Genomic DNA, 12137 nt, shown 5'->3' with positions numbered 1-12137 from the left:
TTTCGGCTATGTCCCTGATAACATTTTTTTTTGTTGTACCTTCGTGTACTCAAGGGACAGAGTCAATTTAAATGGCATAACTAAATAGTTACCGAATGTCGGCAGTTTATTTGTGTGGCATAATTACGAGGTATAATCATTAGTGGGAGGTTTTATATGGTATCAACTAGTAAATTTATCACACTCGGTTCATTAGTCTTTCATTTAGCTGTTCATATTGACATCGTATAGAGTATAGACTATAGAATATTATACTTCCTCATTTCAATAAATAGTTGGTGAACCTAAAGAACAAACGTAGGAAAATGAAAAGTCTGGGATATATGAAATAAGCCCTGAGGACTGTGACAAAAAATATATCGGCCAGACTAGGCGAGTCACTGAAACTCGTTTCAAAGAACACTCAGCAGATGTTCGATTTCCAGGACCAAAAAATCTAGTGTGGCTGTTTTACATAATCTGTAAAACATTTTTTTCGAGCACAAACGTTTCGGGCTGCCAAACTTAGTGACACTTCTCACGTTTTTTTTTATTATAATAAGCAATCGCCTGTATTAAATGATTTGGAAACCGTTACCAATTAACTCGGAACATATATATTGGTTTTTAATGAACGATATTGTTGTTAGTTTTTTGAAGAAAGAAAAATCAATGCTTTGAGAAAAGTTATTTAATGAAAATGTGAAATTAAAACATACAACTAATATAAGTCGATTTTGGTTTATGCCTATATTCAAAACAGTTTACAAATAAAACATTTGAAAAAATATATCGTAATTAACAAAACATAATTGGGGGTTTAGGCGATTTACACAAGATTTTGATTTGCTTAGTCTATACAAATATCAACGTTTCAGCAAACAAGTATTGATTCAATAAATTATATAAACTTACACTAATAAAAATAAAAATCCATATAAAATAAACAATAAATATTTCAACATTGTAAATATGAAGAAACTTTCTAAAAGAAAACGAGCAATAGTATGCATGTATTTTAGTTTCATTTTTGTACCGTTAACAACGGGTTTTTTGGTTTAAGTACCGTTTAAAATTAAAAAGAAAACAATGACAGTCTCGATACCATAAAACATATAGTAGAGATCAACGAATATTGTAAAACGTTTTCAATTTCAACAAAAACAAGGAATTTGTCGCCCTCTCAAGTGTAAGTTTCAATCAATTGGTTACAGAAGTGGGATACATCCCTACAATGTATATGAGAATCAAAATATTTTTGTTAGGATTATCCTCATCAATGAGATCAGACACTGATGCTTAACATAAGTACATCTCGACAAATTGTGGTGTGTAGATTAAAGCTCATAGGTATTTCTTCACATCTGTTCTACTCAAAAATTGCATTGGAAAACTTGAATAAATGAATCAAAGAGCTGGTTCGATAAATGTATGCTCCTTTCACTCTATAAAAATAATAAACACCAAGAATATAGAGTGTGGACTATTAAAAATAAAATAAATAACAGCACGAAACTGTCATGTCAAAATTATTTTAGCCTAAAACTATAGAATACCTCAACTGAAACAGCTGTGTTGCAATATCAATTTTTCCCACATCAAGCAAAATATTTAATTTTGATAGTTTAATGCATAATTTTTGATAAAAGGAACGTTATTTTCCATCAAAATTGCCTAAGAAAGGTCGCCAATAAGCCTGATATCTAAATGAGTATAAAAATGTAGAGAATCTCTGGAGAAATTACACTTCATAGTCTATCAGAGGCCGATCCTTAATAGTCGTCGATGAACATGGCAACAGCCAAAAGACAGGGTGTTCTGTGCCGCAAACCTAAACAAGAATGATAATGATTCACTACGTAAAACTTGTATTTTTTGTCTTACCTCACTCAAGAGTGCCATTTTGGGTTTGTGCGGTCTGAAGGGACCTTGTTCTTGTACATGTTCTACAGCAGTCTCGTCTGTGAGTATGGCTTGGAGCTGATCGATCAAAATAGCAGTTACGAACATGCCGAATAGGGCACTTTCCAACAACAAAATTATGCTGTGCATTCTAAAAATGTATCTCAATCAGTGGAAAAATACATTTGTTATTCAAAGAAAATCGATATATTTTTTTTAAACAGCGCTTCTACTTAAAATATAGTGAAAAGATAGGTTTCTTCTACAATTACATGAATTATTTCAGAACTTTTGAGCAAAATTACCGTATTTCACATGGAAAATAAAAGAAATTTTATAATATAATGTTGGCTACACTTATTTATTATGATCTCTCATATATATTGTCAATTGCCCATGTTTCAGGCGTTTTATGATTGGCAAAACTAATATTTGACATGTAATATTAAGAAGAAGAATTAGATTAGAAAATTACAAACATTTTGACTATTTTTATTATTTGAATAATGTTAGTTTGCTGTGTTCATTTTGATTTATAAAAAATCTAGATACTCCCACCCAAAACACCACATTTTAGGGTATATTTTCAAAGCCTGCGAAGTTCATTGTATTTTTGTACATGCAGTGAAAATGAAACCAGTGAAAAGTGAAAGCTGATGTGGAAGCCGCAATGACAAAGATAGATATAGATGGAGTATGAGTAAAATACTAAAATTATTTAAACGCGGTAAAATTCAAAGATTTTACAGTTCTTCTTCTTAATATTCATACGTCGAATATCAGTGTTGCCAATCATGAAAATGTTCGACGAAATTTCAATGTCCGACCAAGGATTTATAATTACAGTGTACCCAAACTAGAAACGATAATTTTGACATTTCTGAAAATGAAAATTTGAAATTAAGCTTCTTTTTTGTAAAGTGAAATGTGCTTTTTTGACACTCACATTCTTGTTTGCTTCAGTGGAATATCCTGTATGCAATCACTACACTCCTTCAACCAGGAAATCACTACTAATGTGATGGCATATGCTGACAAAGCTCCTAAAAATATAGGACTTGAAATTCTAGTAACGAACGTTTCGAAGAGATGACACTAACCGACATAAATTAAAAACTGAATAAAATACTTTTGATTTCTCTCTCCCACACAATTATTAATCCAAGGACAGTGGTGGTCCATCCTCCTTATGCACCTTTGGCATATTCGACAGTGGTGTGCCCTTGGGGGCCTGTACGTCTCACATCTGGCACAAACGGTCCAATTTACAAACTCACAACCTGAAAAATGACTTGTGGTTCGCGATTCAGATATTCTGAGACTAGTGACATGAAAAAAGTATTCAAACCAAAATCGAAACTCTCATTTATGACAAATTGTGATTTTACGTTCAATGCCAATAAAATTTCAACAGTCACAGCACTTTTTATCGTGGAGACGGTTTGCCTTATTTATAAACATTAATCTAAGTTCAACTTTGCTTCTACTCCTTATGCTACTCGTAATAGCGATTATACCTTTAGACTTCCCATCCCAACTACGAATTTAATCAAGAATTCCATATACTATAACGGTGGTAAGTTGTTCAATCATTTACCATTAGAAATGAGATTTGCAAATCTAAGCAACATTCATTTCAAAAAGGCGGTGAAAAACCTACTTGTTGATAGACCCTATTAGAGTTTGGAAGAGTATTTTAGCGAATCCTTTCAACAATAAATTACCAATTTATTCTTTCTATATCTACATTGTATTTCTTGGACTTTGTCAATAAGATCTGGTTTAAAAGTTGATGAAATCATGGTTTAGTTGAGAGGACTGCATCACTTTCTCTAATATAAGTTACATCACACAAACAATGATCTTGAATAACTGAGTTCATTTTACTTTTATATCCATGCTGAATTAACATTGTTTCTTAGCTACATAAGTTTTAGAGTCATGTGCAAAACGACAAATTTTTGGTGCGTCAGTTAACAATGACTTTCAAAGACTATTAATCATACGATTTCTATGAAACTGCAAATACACAAAAGCCAAGAAGTGACAGAGTGGAAACCAACTTGCAATGTTCATTACATAAATTTTACTCTTCAATTACTCTCCTACGCTACTAAGCTTGATTTATATAAGACGTTCCTTCTATGAATACAAGGAAAATAAAAATAGTTATAACTATGGAAAACACCTTTTTCTAACTAGATTTGATACCAATAGAATGAAGTCAACTAGACTTCTCACTGGACACAGCAAAATTCCAGTCTACTTTATATTCAATCAGATAATGATAATAAAACAAACTGTATTTTATTGTGAAAATATGTGCTAACCAAAACACATATATAAGTGAGGTAACTCTTTAATGAACTGAATTAAAGTAATTTCCTTACCTGAATCAGGGGAATGTATGTCAGAAAAATCTATTCTAGACTGCGGAAGAGGTATCGTTCCAGGGTCAGTCATTACAGCTTTGATATGTGCTATCGATAACAAAAATATAACCGTGTTGAACATCACTACATTGAAGGTGCCCCACAAACTACAAAAAAATCGGTTCAGTGGTTATTTCCTTGCATTACCAATTTTCGCCACACACACACACACTCAAATATTACCTATCTATCATGGTTTGGAGAATAACCCATCTTATGATAACGTAATCGGCATAAAAAACGGCGAAATACGTTAATAGGATACATGTTATACCACAAGGATCTCTGACGAACATTTTAATTCTTATTCTCAACTATATTTATAAAGAATGTACGACGAGTATGCTACGGAACTGATTTGCATTTTGTTGAAATTTTATTTCTTGTCTAAATGAGATACTCATCATTTAATCATTCTAATTGAACAAATATTCCAAATCCTTTAATATATGTTATGAAAATTGACAGCTGTCATAATATAATAATTGGTACGTTCGTTCTAGTCAGGTTCTGGTTACAAAATTGAGTTGTAATCCGGTTACCCATCGGTACGATCACGATCCTCAAACATTCGCACAGTTGAGACTTGGTTTCGAACTTGTACGCTCTCAATAAACAGTTTTATGAGTATTTTAAACCGTCTGAGTTGCGAACACTTTGGCTGCCGACACCAAGACAGCAAAAGCCATAAATTCCAAGGAATCGGTATTTGCCGCATTGCTCCTATACCTAAAGCCAAGATTTAAAAATGGAAGAAGTTGTCATTCAATTTAACTAACCTCTACACAATGAAGGAGAAGTTAATTCGAATCATAAATACCTAAAAATAACATGATAGCGACTAATTATCAAATGATCATTTGAAATCCACCAAAACGAAATTGGTGCTTATCATAAAATGATTTTATCAGATTCTTTGCTGTTCTGTTTTTCTCTATTAGACACTGGAGCCATATTATTTCTGCTGGTTTACTTTGTATCCTTTAAAATAAAGTCCAACTCACATTCACACACATAGTCAAAAATTCCTCCTTAACTTTTCAACAGGTCATTACACTTTCTGATTTGGAATGCGACTATCTAAATGCCCAGGAGTGCTGCTCAAGGCTCAACCAATGGGTCCTTCCAAAGCTCAGCTGCCATGCATTGTTGAGTTTTCTCTTTCTCATCCACGGGCATTGGATACTGACAATTTTTAATCTTCCTATGGTCGCTTGGATGGCCTACGAGATTTTTACTGTTCCCAAAGGTAACTTGGGTGTATATGATCCTACGGAAATCCACAACAGCGGCCGACTGAAGAAGCATATGAGAGACTGTATGATATATCTTGGATATTATTTGATATTTTTCTTTGCATACTTATATTGGTGAGTTTTATTGGAAATGTAGGTGTATTTTTATTAATGTTTGAAACCAATTTCAGTTTGATAACCTCTTTACTGAAGGGAGATCCCATCAATAGGAAGTTTGAGGGTCAGATTGCAGAGGACTTTTGACCAGACTTTCATGAACTGAATACTTTAATATGTAGTGTCTTGTATTCTTTTATTTACACTATCGGGTCAACTAAGGTGTTTGAAAATGTTAATTTTCAGTCTTGGAAATTTTGTGAATAGCATTTTTTTAATCGGATTTTCAACACTTGAGACAAATAATGTTTCAATGCCGATAACATTTTCAATACTTTAAGTCAATTGTCTACCTTTTAAAGTAAATAAGTTACTTATATGTAATTTAGATTTTAGAGCAGTATTATTTAGTCACATAATACCATATTTCAAAATACTCATTTTAATCAATATTTATATTTCTTATATCGAAAATAAAACGAGATTTCAATTAGAGGCTTCAAATCTAATCCAAAAACTTGGAGGGTGAAACATCGGATTTGCTGTGTTTTGAATTAATTGTGAATTTGTTAGAGTAATATTCTATAATGCAAACATTAGTAACATGAGAAACTGATGAATAGATAAATTAAATTACTTTTGGTAAAGGAAAGCATAAAAACCATAATAATTTGTGAAAACGGCTGACAGAACTTTATTTCAGGTTAACTGTTTGACTTAATTCTAATATATTCGATAGATGGCGTCTTGAGAAAATCAAAAGCTAACCTAACCTAAATTCAAATACCACCTAATGGAAGCAAACCACAGAACTATAAATTTAGAGTACAGTTCTGTGAAGCAAACATTTCAAGCAAAATTCATATAATATTCCTGTTGACCAAAGACACTCTTAATAAAAAAATAATAAGGATTTCCAATAAACTTCAGCATTCCATTCACAGAGGGAGTGAGTACAACTAAGTGATATTACTTAACAATGTGAAGATAGAGACAATTATCTTTTTAGGACTCATTGGTTCTTCTTCATTTTTCATTCGTTGGATTCAGGAAACAGTGCTAACCGGCTGCTTGGTAACTAAGTTAATTAGTAAAACGTGTGGTCACATTCAAATCAGCCTGGGACAGGGTCATTCACAATTGGGTATAGAGTAGTATCCGGGAACGTGTAGAGCGCTAAAATTAAATAAAATTCAGGAAAACACATAGTCCATTAGTGGGACTAGCCCAATTATTGTCACGGTCTATGTTGATAGTACGAAGCACACACTTTCAAAGCTTGAGGTGGGATAGCTAGAGGAAGGAGTGTAATGCCTTCAAGTTATGAATATCCATCTGGTCAAATAATAAATAATGTAGAGATAACGAGCCATATTGAGTGTTCATTAGGTTGATGCAGACAAACGACAGAGGATACCCTCTTTCTGGGAATCCTAATCACAAAAAGTGACAATTTTGTGTCACTGATTAGTTACTATTTGCGGCACAGAAAAGCGGAAAATTTGATATTTTCACTCAAACTATTTCTTTCTCTGAACCCAACTTAGCCCTTCGATATCGATATCTTGTCTGGCTCACACTTAAGCTGCTCGATTCCATCCAGAAAAGAGCCATTCGCTGGAACCTCGATAGTCTGGAACATCGAAAAAAGGTTGGAGATTTGTCACGCTGTAAATTTTATTATTATCCAAATGACGGAAATTGAAGAAATTGTCTTTCTAATATCAAAGGCGTTGCTTCTACATGAATATTTCTAACACAAGAATACCCATGCATAGGTCAGAATCATATCAAAACGTCCAGGTATAGCTGATATTCCTAACTGTTCATCATATTTCTGTGACAATCCCGAAGTATCTCATATTGGATTGTTTACTTTTCTGTGATAGAGCCGCGTTACAAGCACAACACACCTGATTACTGAACTTTGAAATGTTCAAAAGAGCAATTAGTTGATGAGTTGTATGTCATATGTGGTCACGGAAGATATATTTGCACAAACAGGGCGCCATCTTTTGATGACAAATTTCTCATTGGTTCTTCTTCTTTTCGATTCAATGACCTCAGCAACTAAGGCTATCCGGCCAGTTCTGGTTTTTTCCAATCAGGGATCTTTTTTCCTAGTACAAAAATTGATTAAAAGATATTAGAAGAAAGTCAGTCGTTGCTGAGACTTCGAGATATAACCTTCGTCCTCACAGTTAATGCACATAAAATACCCGAAACATGAATATATTTTATTGTGATAGTATATTTTCGAAAAATTTATATCAGAATATATACAACACCGACAACCATGTAAACAAACGCTTCGTTTTCTACTTCGATGGTTCTTTGGATTGATAGTATGAGCTAACTGTGCTGAACGCACTGTATTGGGAAAACATTCCAGTGCTTACTTGAGACAGATCATCGTCATCCCTGCAAAAAATAAATCTCAAGAAACTTCGCCCAAAATGAATTTGTCTCGTGCAAAATCGAAGTGAATTCTGCTTGTTTCGAGTTCAAAATATCAATAACTTGGTTACCCGCGGCTTATCCCGCGTAGAATTTGGTCTGTTACATTAAGCTTCGTGACAGACCATTTCAAACAAATATTAACAATATTTCCAACTTCGAAACTGACGAAATTGAATACAATCTTCAGACCCCCATTTTCCCCTTTCGGCGGTGGAATTTCCTGATTCCCTTTCTCGATGCCTATTCACGCCAAACAAAGAACCTACCTGCATATTTCAAGATTCTAGGTTCAGTAGAATCGGCTGTTCGTTGATATAAGAGAAAAAATTATATGTTTCATACGGCAGAAAAACAGATTTACTACCCAGGCTAGTCTCATTACCGAGGCAATGAAATGCTAGTCGCGGTAGTAAATTTGTTACTTCTCCGCCTATTATGTGATCCTTTCATCTATTTTATATAGCTTGAAAGTTTTCATATCAAATTCTAGCCTTATCAAATATCTGTAATAGAGCCTTAGTGTTTTTCGTGAGCTTGGAAGAAATGAACAAGTTAGTAGAACAAAAATATTCAATATAGAATACTACCGAAAGTATAGCGTGTTTTGTTCACTAAACACTTCGTAAACAGATACTTACGCTCCAGCTTTCAAAAGTGAAGGTCGACTAGTCATATCAATTTCCTCCACGTCTAAAATTGCAGAAACCCAGTCAGATTCTTCCCCCGGTAACTGTAAAACACAAAATATATATCTAATACATTTTCATTCATTCAAGTGTTTTATTCCGAAACATCGACATTCGTCATTGAAGATGACAGTGTTGCATGTAAGTAAAATGTACCTATTTTATATACTATAACGATCCTTATATACTATATCCATCCTAATATACTATAACAATCCTTATAGACCATAGTAATCCTGTGAATGATTTCTGATTCGATTTTTTTAACGAAAGTTCGGAGTGAAAAGTGAATAGGAAGAAGTGTTTTCGTAAAATTCAGTCTGAAAGTTATCTCTTTGCATGATCTAAATATCTTTGTAAAAAGTAAATGTAAAACAGTAAATGTGAGATCAGCCACCAATCTTGGAATGGGGTTCAGGATAATTTGACTCTTTTACCGATGATCTTCCGTTAATCACCCCTGCCAACTAATTCGTGAGAGATAACCAGATGAACGACAGTTTCTGTCATAGAAAACAAATCTCACGGAAAAAAAGGAATTCATCACCTTTGTATATAGACGTCACTTTTCCATTTTTTGTACGTTTGTTCGGAATTGGGGTCTAAATTTATAAATAATAAGTTTTGGCTAATAATCCTTCTCCTTGGGTTATAAAATTTTCATTCTTCCTAGATTTTCACGTTCATCACTTACAACTGACGCTATGAGGCTGAAGTTTTATCTACTTCAGAACTATGAAAACTATACATTTTGAGAAGTTTCAAATGAATCCCTAAAAATTCAACTTGAGGTTTATTACATGTATTTTTTCATATTTTTTACGAAGTAGACTATTTCATCTCCTGAAGACACCGAAACGCGAATCGAGAATAATATTGGAATTATTGTGTTCGTGAGTCAATCAATCAATCAATTTATTCAATTCACATACATATTCTTGTCTATAATAGTTGTAAGTAGTAACAAATGATTGTTTTGGAATCTTACTATTGTCAGATTTGTATATGATAATTTCTAGTGATGTAATATCGAGAAGAAAACATACATTATCATTAACCTAGAAAGTTAGTTGTAAAAATATGACTCTGTATCTCACCCGCATCTCGCTCTTCCACTTCTTCATGTAGTCTATGATAGTTTCGTCTTTCCTACTCTTAATCTTGTTGTCAACCATCCAAGGATGTTTAAGAATTTCCAGGGCGGTAACCCGTTTAACAGGATCTTTCACCAGAATCGATTTCAATAGATCGATGCGATCATTGTTTGTCTCTTTGGGATATTCCGGTTCTTCTTCACAGATTTTTACAACCAGATCATCCTGGTTACGTGCGATGAAAGGAAATTTATTGAAGATGAGTAAATAGAGGATCACTCCAACTGACCAGACATCGCAGAGCTCGCTGTATGTGTGGCCTGATAAGATTTCAGGTGCTATAAGTTGAAAATGAAGAATAATTCACGATTTCTTATGTGGAAGTGAATTTTTGTGAAATTCCAGCTAACAACGAAAGCTTCTAAAATGTTTTCCAGAAGAATTTATTTTTGAAATCCCTTATTATATGTATACAAATAATAATTGAAGACAATACTATTGTTCTGTCACTAAATGCAACATAACAAATATTGAATGATACATCCTAGCATATGCACATTGAGTTGAATGACTTCGATATCCACTGAATAGTAATAATAAAAAACAACTTTTAGTATAAAGACGAATAGGATGTTTTTTAACTCAACTCACAGGGTATTTGGTTATAATGTTTGAAAGCAGTGGGTGAATATTTTTTGCAAACAGATGAAAATCACAGACATAGGAGCTAAAAATCAAGGGCCCAAGGATAGATCTCAGTGTTACTCTCTTTGATACCGATAGAGCATCCGATACAACTCCATCCACAACAACGCGTTGAGTACGATTCTATAGATAGTTTTCTAAGAGTGACACTGCTTTTCGAGAAAAACCAAAGTAGACAAGTTTGTCATACAATATCTCGTGATCAAGAGTGTCAAAGGTCAAATTCTCATCATCTACAGCTTTAAAATGATCGTATGTAATCAACAGAAGATCCGTGGTGGTACTATGCTGGGGAGTGAATCCTGATTGTATAGATGTTATGATAGGATTTTTCATTGACACAATTATTAATTTGATCTTTCAGTATCAATTCCACTACTTTAGAGAGACACGGGAGAATTGTAATTGGTCTCAGTGAGCGTAAATATTTCTTTGACAAATTCGACATTCCTATTTAGGTCCCAGATTATCAACAAACTGAGAAATTGATAGAAGTTTTCTATTTGACTGAATCACTTACCCATGTATATCACTGTACCAACTCTATCCCTCAGTAAACCCGATATGCCGGTTCCCGATTTAATTACACTCAGACCAAAATCGGATAGTTTTATGAAGAAATTGTCGAAAGGATCGTTGACGTTTTTAGTCAAGAGAATGTTTTCCATTTTTATGTCTCTATGAACAATGTCTGAAAATAAAACAAAATTTCAAATACGTGCGTCTCCATTGTCCATTGCTAATGACAAACATACCATGTTTGTGTAGATAATGAACAGCGTCAACAAGCTGTTTGATAATTTTTTTGCTGATTTTTTCCGTGAATGGATTTTCAGAACGATATTTGTTGAATAATGTGTCCCTGCATCTTTCCATAACCATATATATTTTTTTAGCTGACTCATAGATTTTATCTAAACGGATTATATTCTGATGAGAGACTGATTTCAAAATTTTTATTTCCCTTTTGATTTCGTCCATTTGCGCGGTTCCGGCCTGAAAAGAATCTTCATATATTCTGTGACTGTTGCATAATATATTGGCCTCAAAATTACTCGGTCACTCACAGAAAACTTGTTGACTATCTTGATAGCATATTGAGTTGATGTGGATTTTTCTACAGCAGCAACTACTGTTCCGAAAGCTCCGTGCCCGATTTCTTCTTGGAACTCGAAAACTTCGTAAAGTTTCTTCACATCATCTATCCTGAAATGTTTGATTTCTCGTTCTTTCAGGGAAGCACTACGCAAGTACAATCTGCGAACAAAAAAATGTTGCGGTTATGTTGAAATTGAAATTAATGGAATCTAACGGTGAGCTCCTCTCTTCGCCAATCATTGATGAAGTTGAATTTGAATAATTTTTCTGACATTTGAATTTCAAATAGAATAGGTATATAGGTATTTTTTTCGCGAACAACCCAATCTTTCCGACCACTGTTTGGTGACTTTTTCAAAAAATAAGGCGCTAATGGTTACTAGCGACCACAACGATCTAGCATGGTCATCCCTTATTTATGGGTTCACA

The 12137-nt window shown here is 33.7% G+C and overlaps 3 protein-coding genes across 4 annotated transcripts; 1 reads left to right on the top strand and 2 right to left on the bottom strand.

The window, feature by feature from the left end:
- Positions 1–655: 655 nt before the first annotated feature.
- On the bottom strand, positions 656–4781 carry Dnz1 (DNZDHHC/NEW1 zinc finger protein 11). The gene is made up of 6 exons (XM_023158116.2): positions 4497–4781; positions 4272–4420; positions 2982–3161; positions 2828–2924; positions 1864–2032; positions 656–1810 (listed from the first exon to the last, which is right to left on the bottom strand). The coding sequence occupies exons 1-6, from the start codon at positions 4607–4609 to the stop codon at positions 1721–1723; spliced, it is 798 nt and encodes a 265-aa protein (XP_023013884.1). The 5' UTR covers positions 4610–4781; the 3' UTR covers positions 656–1720.
- Positions 4782–5149: 368 nt separating this feature from the next.
- Positions 5150–6155, top strand: cnir (cornichon-like protein). Its single transcript, XM_023158120.2, has 3 exons — positions 5150–5289; positions 5361–5683; positions 5740–6155. The coding sequence occupies exons 1-3, from the start codon at positions 5212–5214 to the stop codon at positions 5810–5812; spliced, it is 474 nt and encodes a 157-aa protein (XP_023013888.1). The 5' UTR covers positions 5150–5211; the 3' UTR covers positions 5813–6155.
- Positions 5819–12073, bottom strand: LOC111503732 (serine/threonine-protein kinase 33). 2 transcript variants are annotated; one of them, XM_074181949.1, is made up of 7 exons: positions 11923–12073; positions 11678–11867; positions 11366–11606; positions 11131–11301; positions 9909–10243; positions 8764–8855; positions 5819–6841 (listed from the first exon to the last, which is right to left on the bottom strand). In XM_074181949.1, exons 1-7 carry the CDS (start codon positions 11946–11948, stop codon positions 6796–6798), a joined length of 1101 nt encoding a protein of 366 aa, XP_074038050.1. In that variant the 5' UTR covers positions 11949–12073; the 3' UTR covers positions 5819–6795. The 2 variants fall into 2 exon arrangements, with proteins under 2 accessions (XP_074038050.1, XP_023013886.1); XM_023158118.2 differs by lacking the exon at positions 5819–6841 and adding an exon at positions 7882–8086.
- Positions 12074–12137: the final 64 nt, after the last annotated feature.

This window comes from Leptinotarsa decemlineata, unplaced genomic scaffold (genome assembly GCF_025532065.1).
Source record: "Leptinotarsa decemlineata unplaced genomic scaffold, Ldec_3_MD MMD2_tig00026328_RagTag_RagTag, whole genome shotgun sequence".
In the NCBI taxonomy this organism is placed as follows: domain Eukaryota; kingdom Metazoa; phylum Arthropoda; class Insecta; order Coleoptera; family Chrysomelidae; genus Leptinotarsa; species Leptinotarsa decemlineata.
The sequence above is the reverse complement of the archived record's forward strand: the minus strand, read 5'-3'. Positions and strand labels throughout refer to the sequence as shown.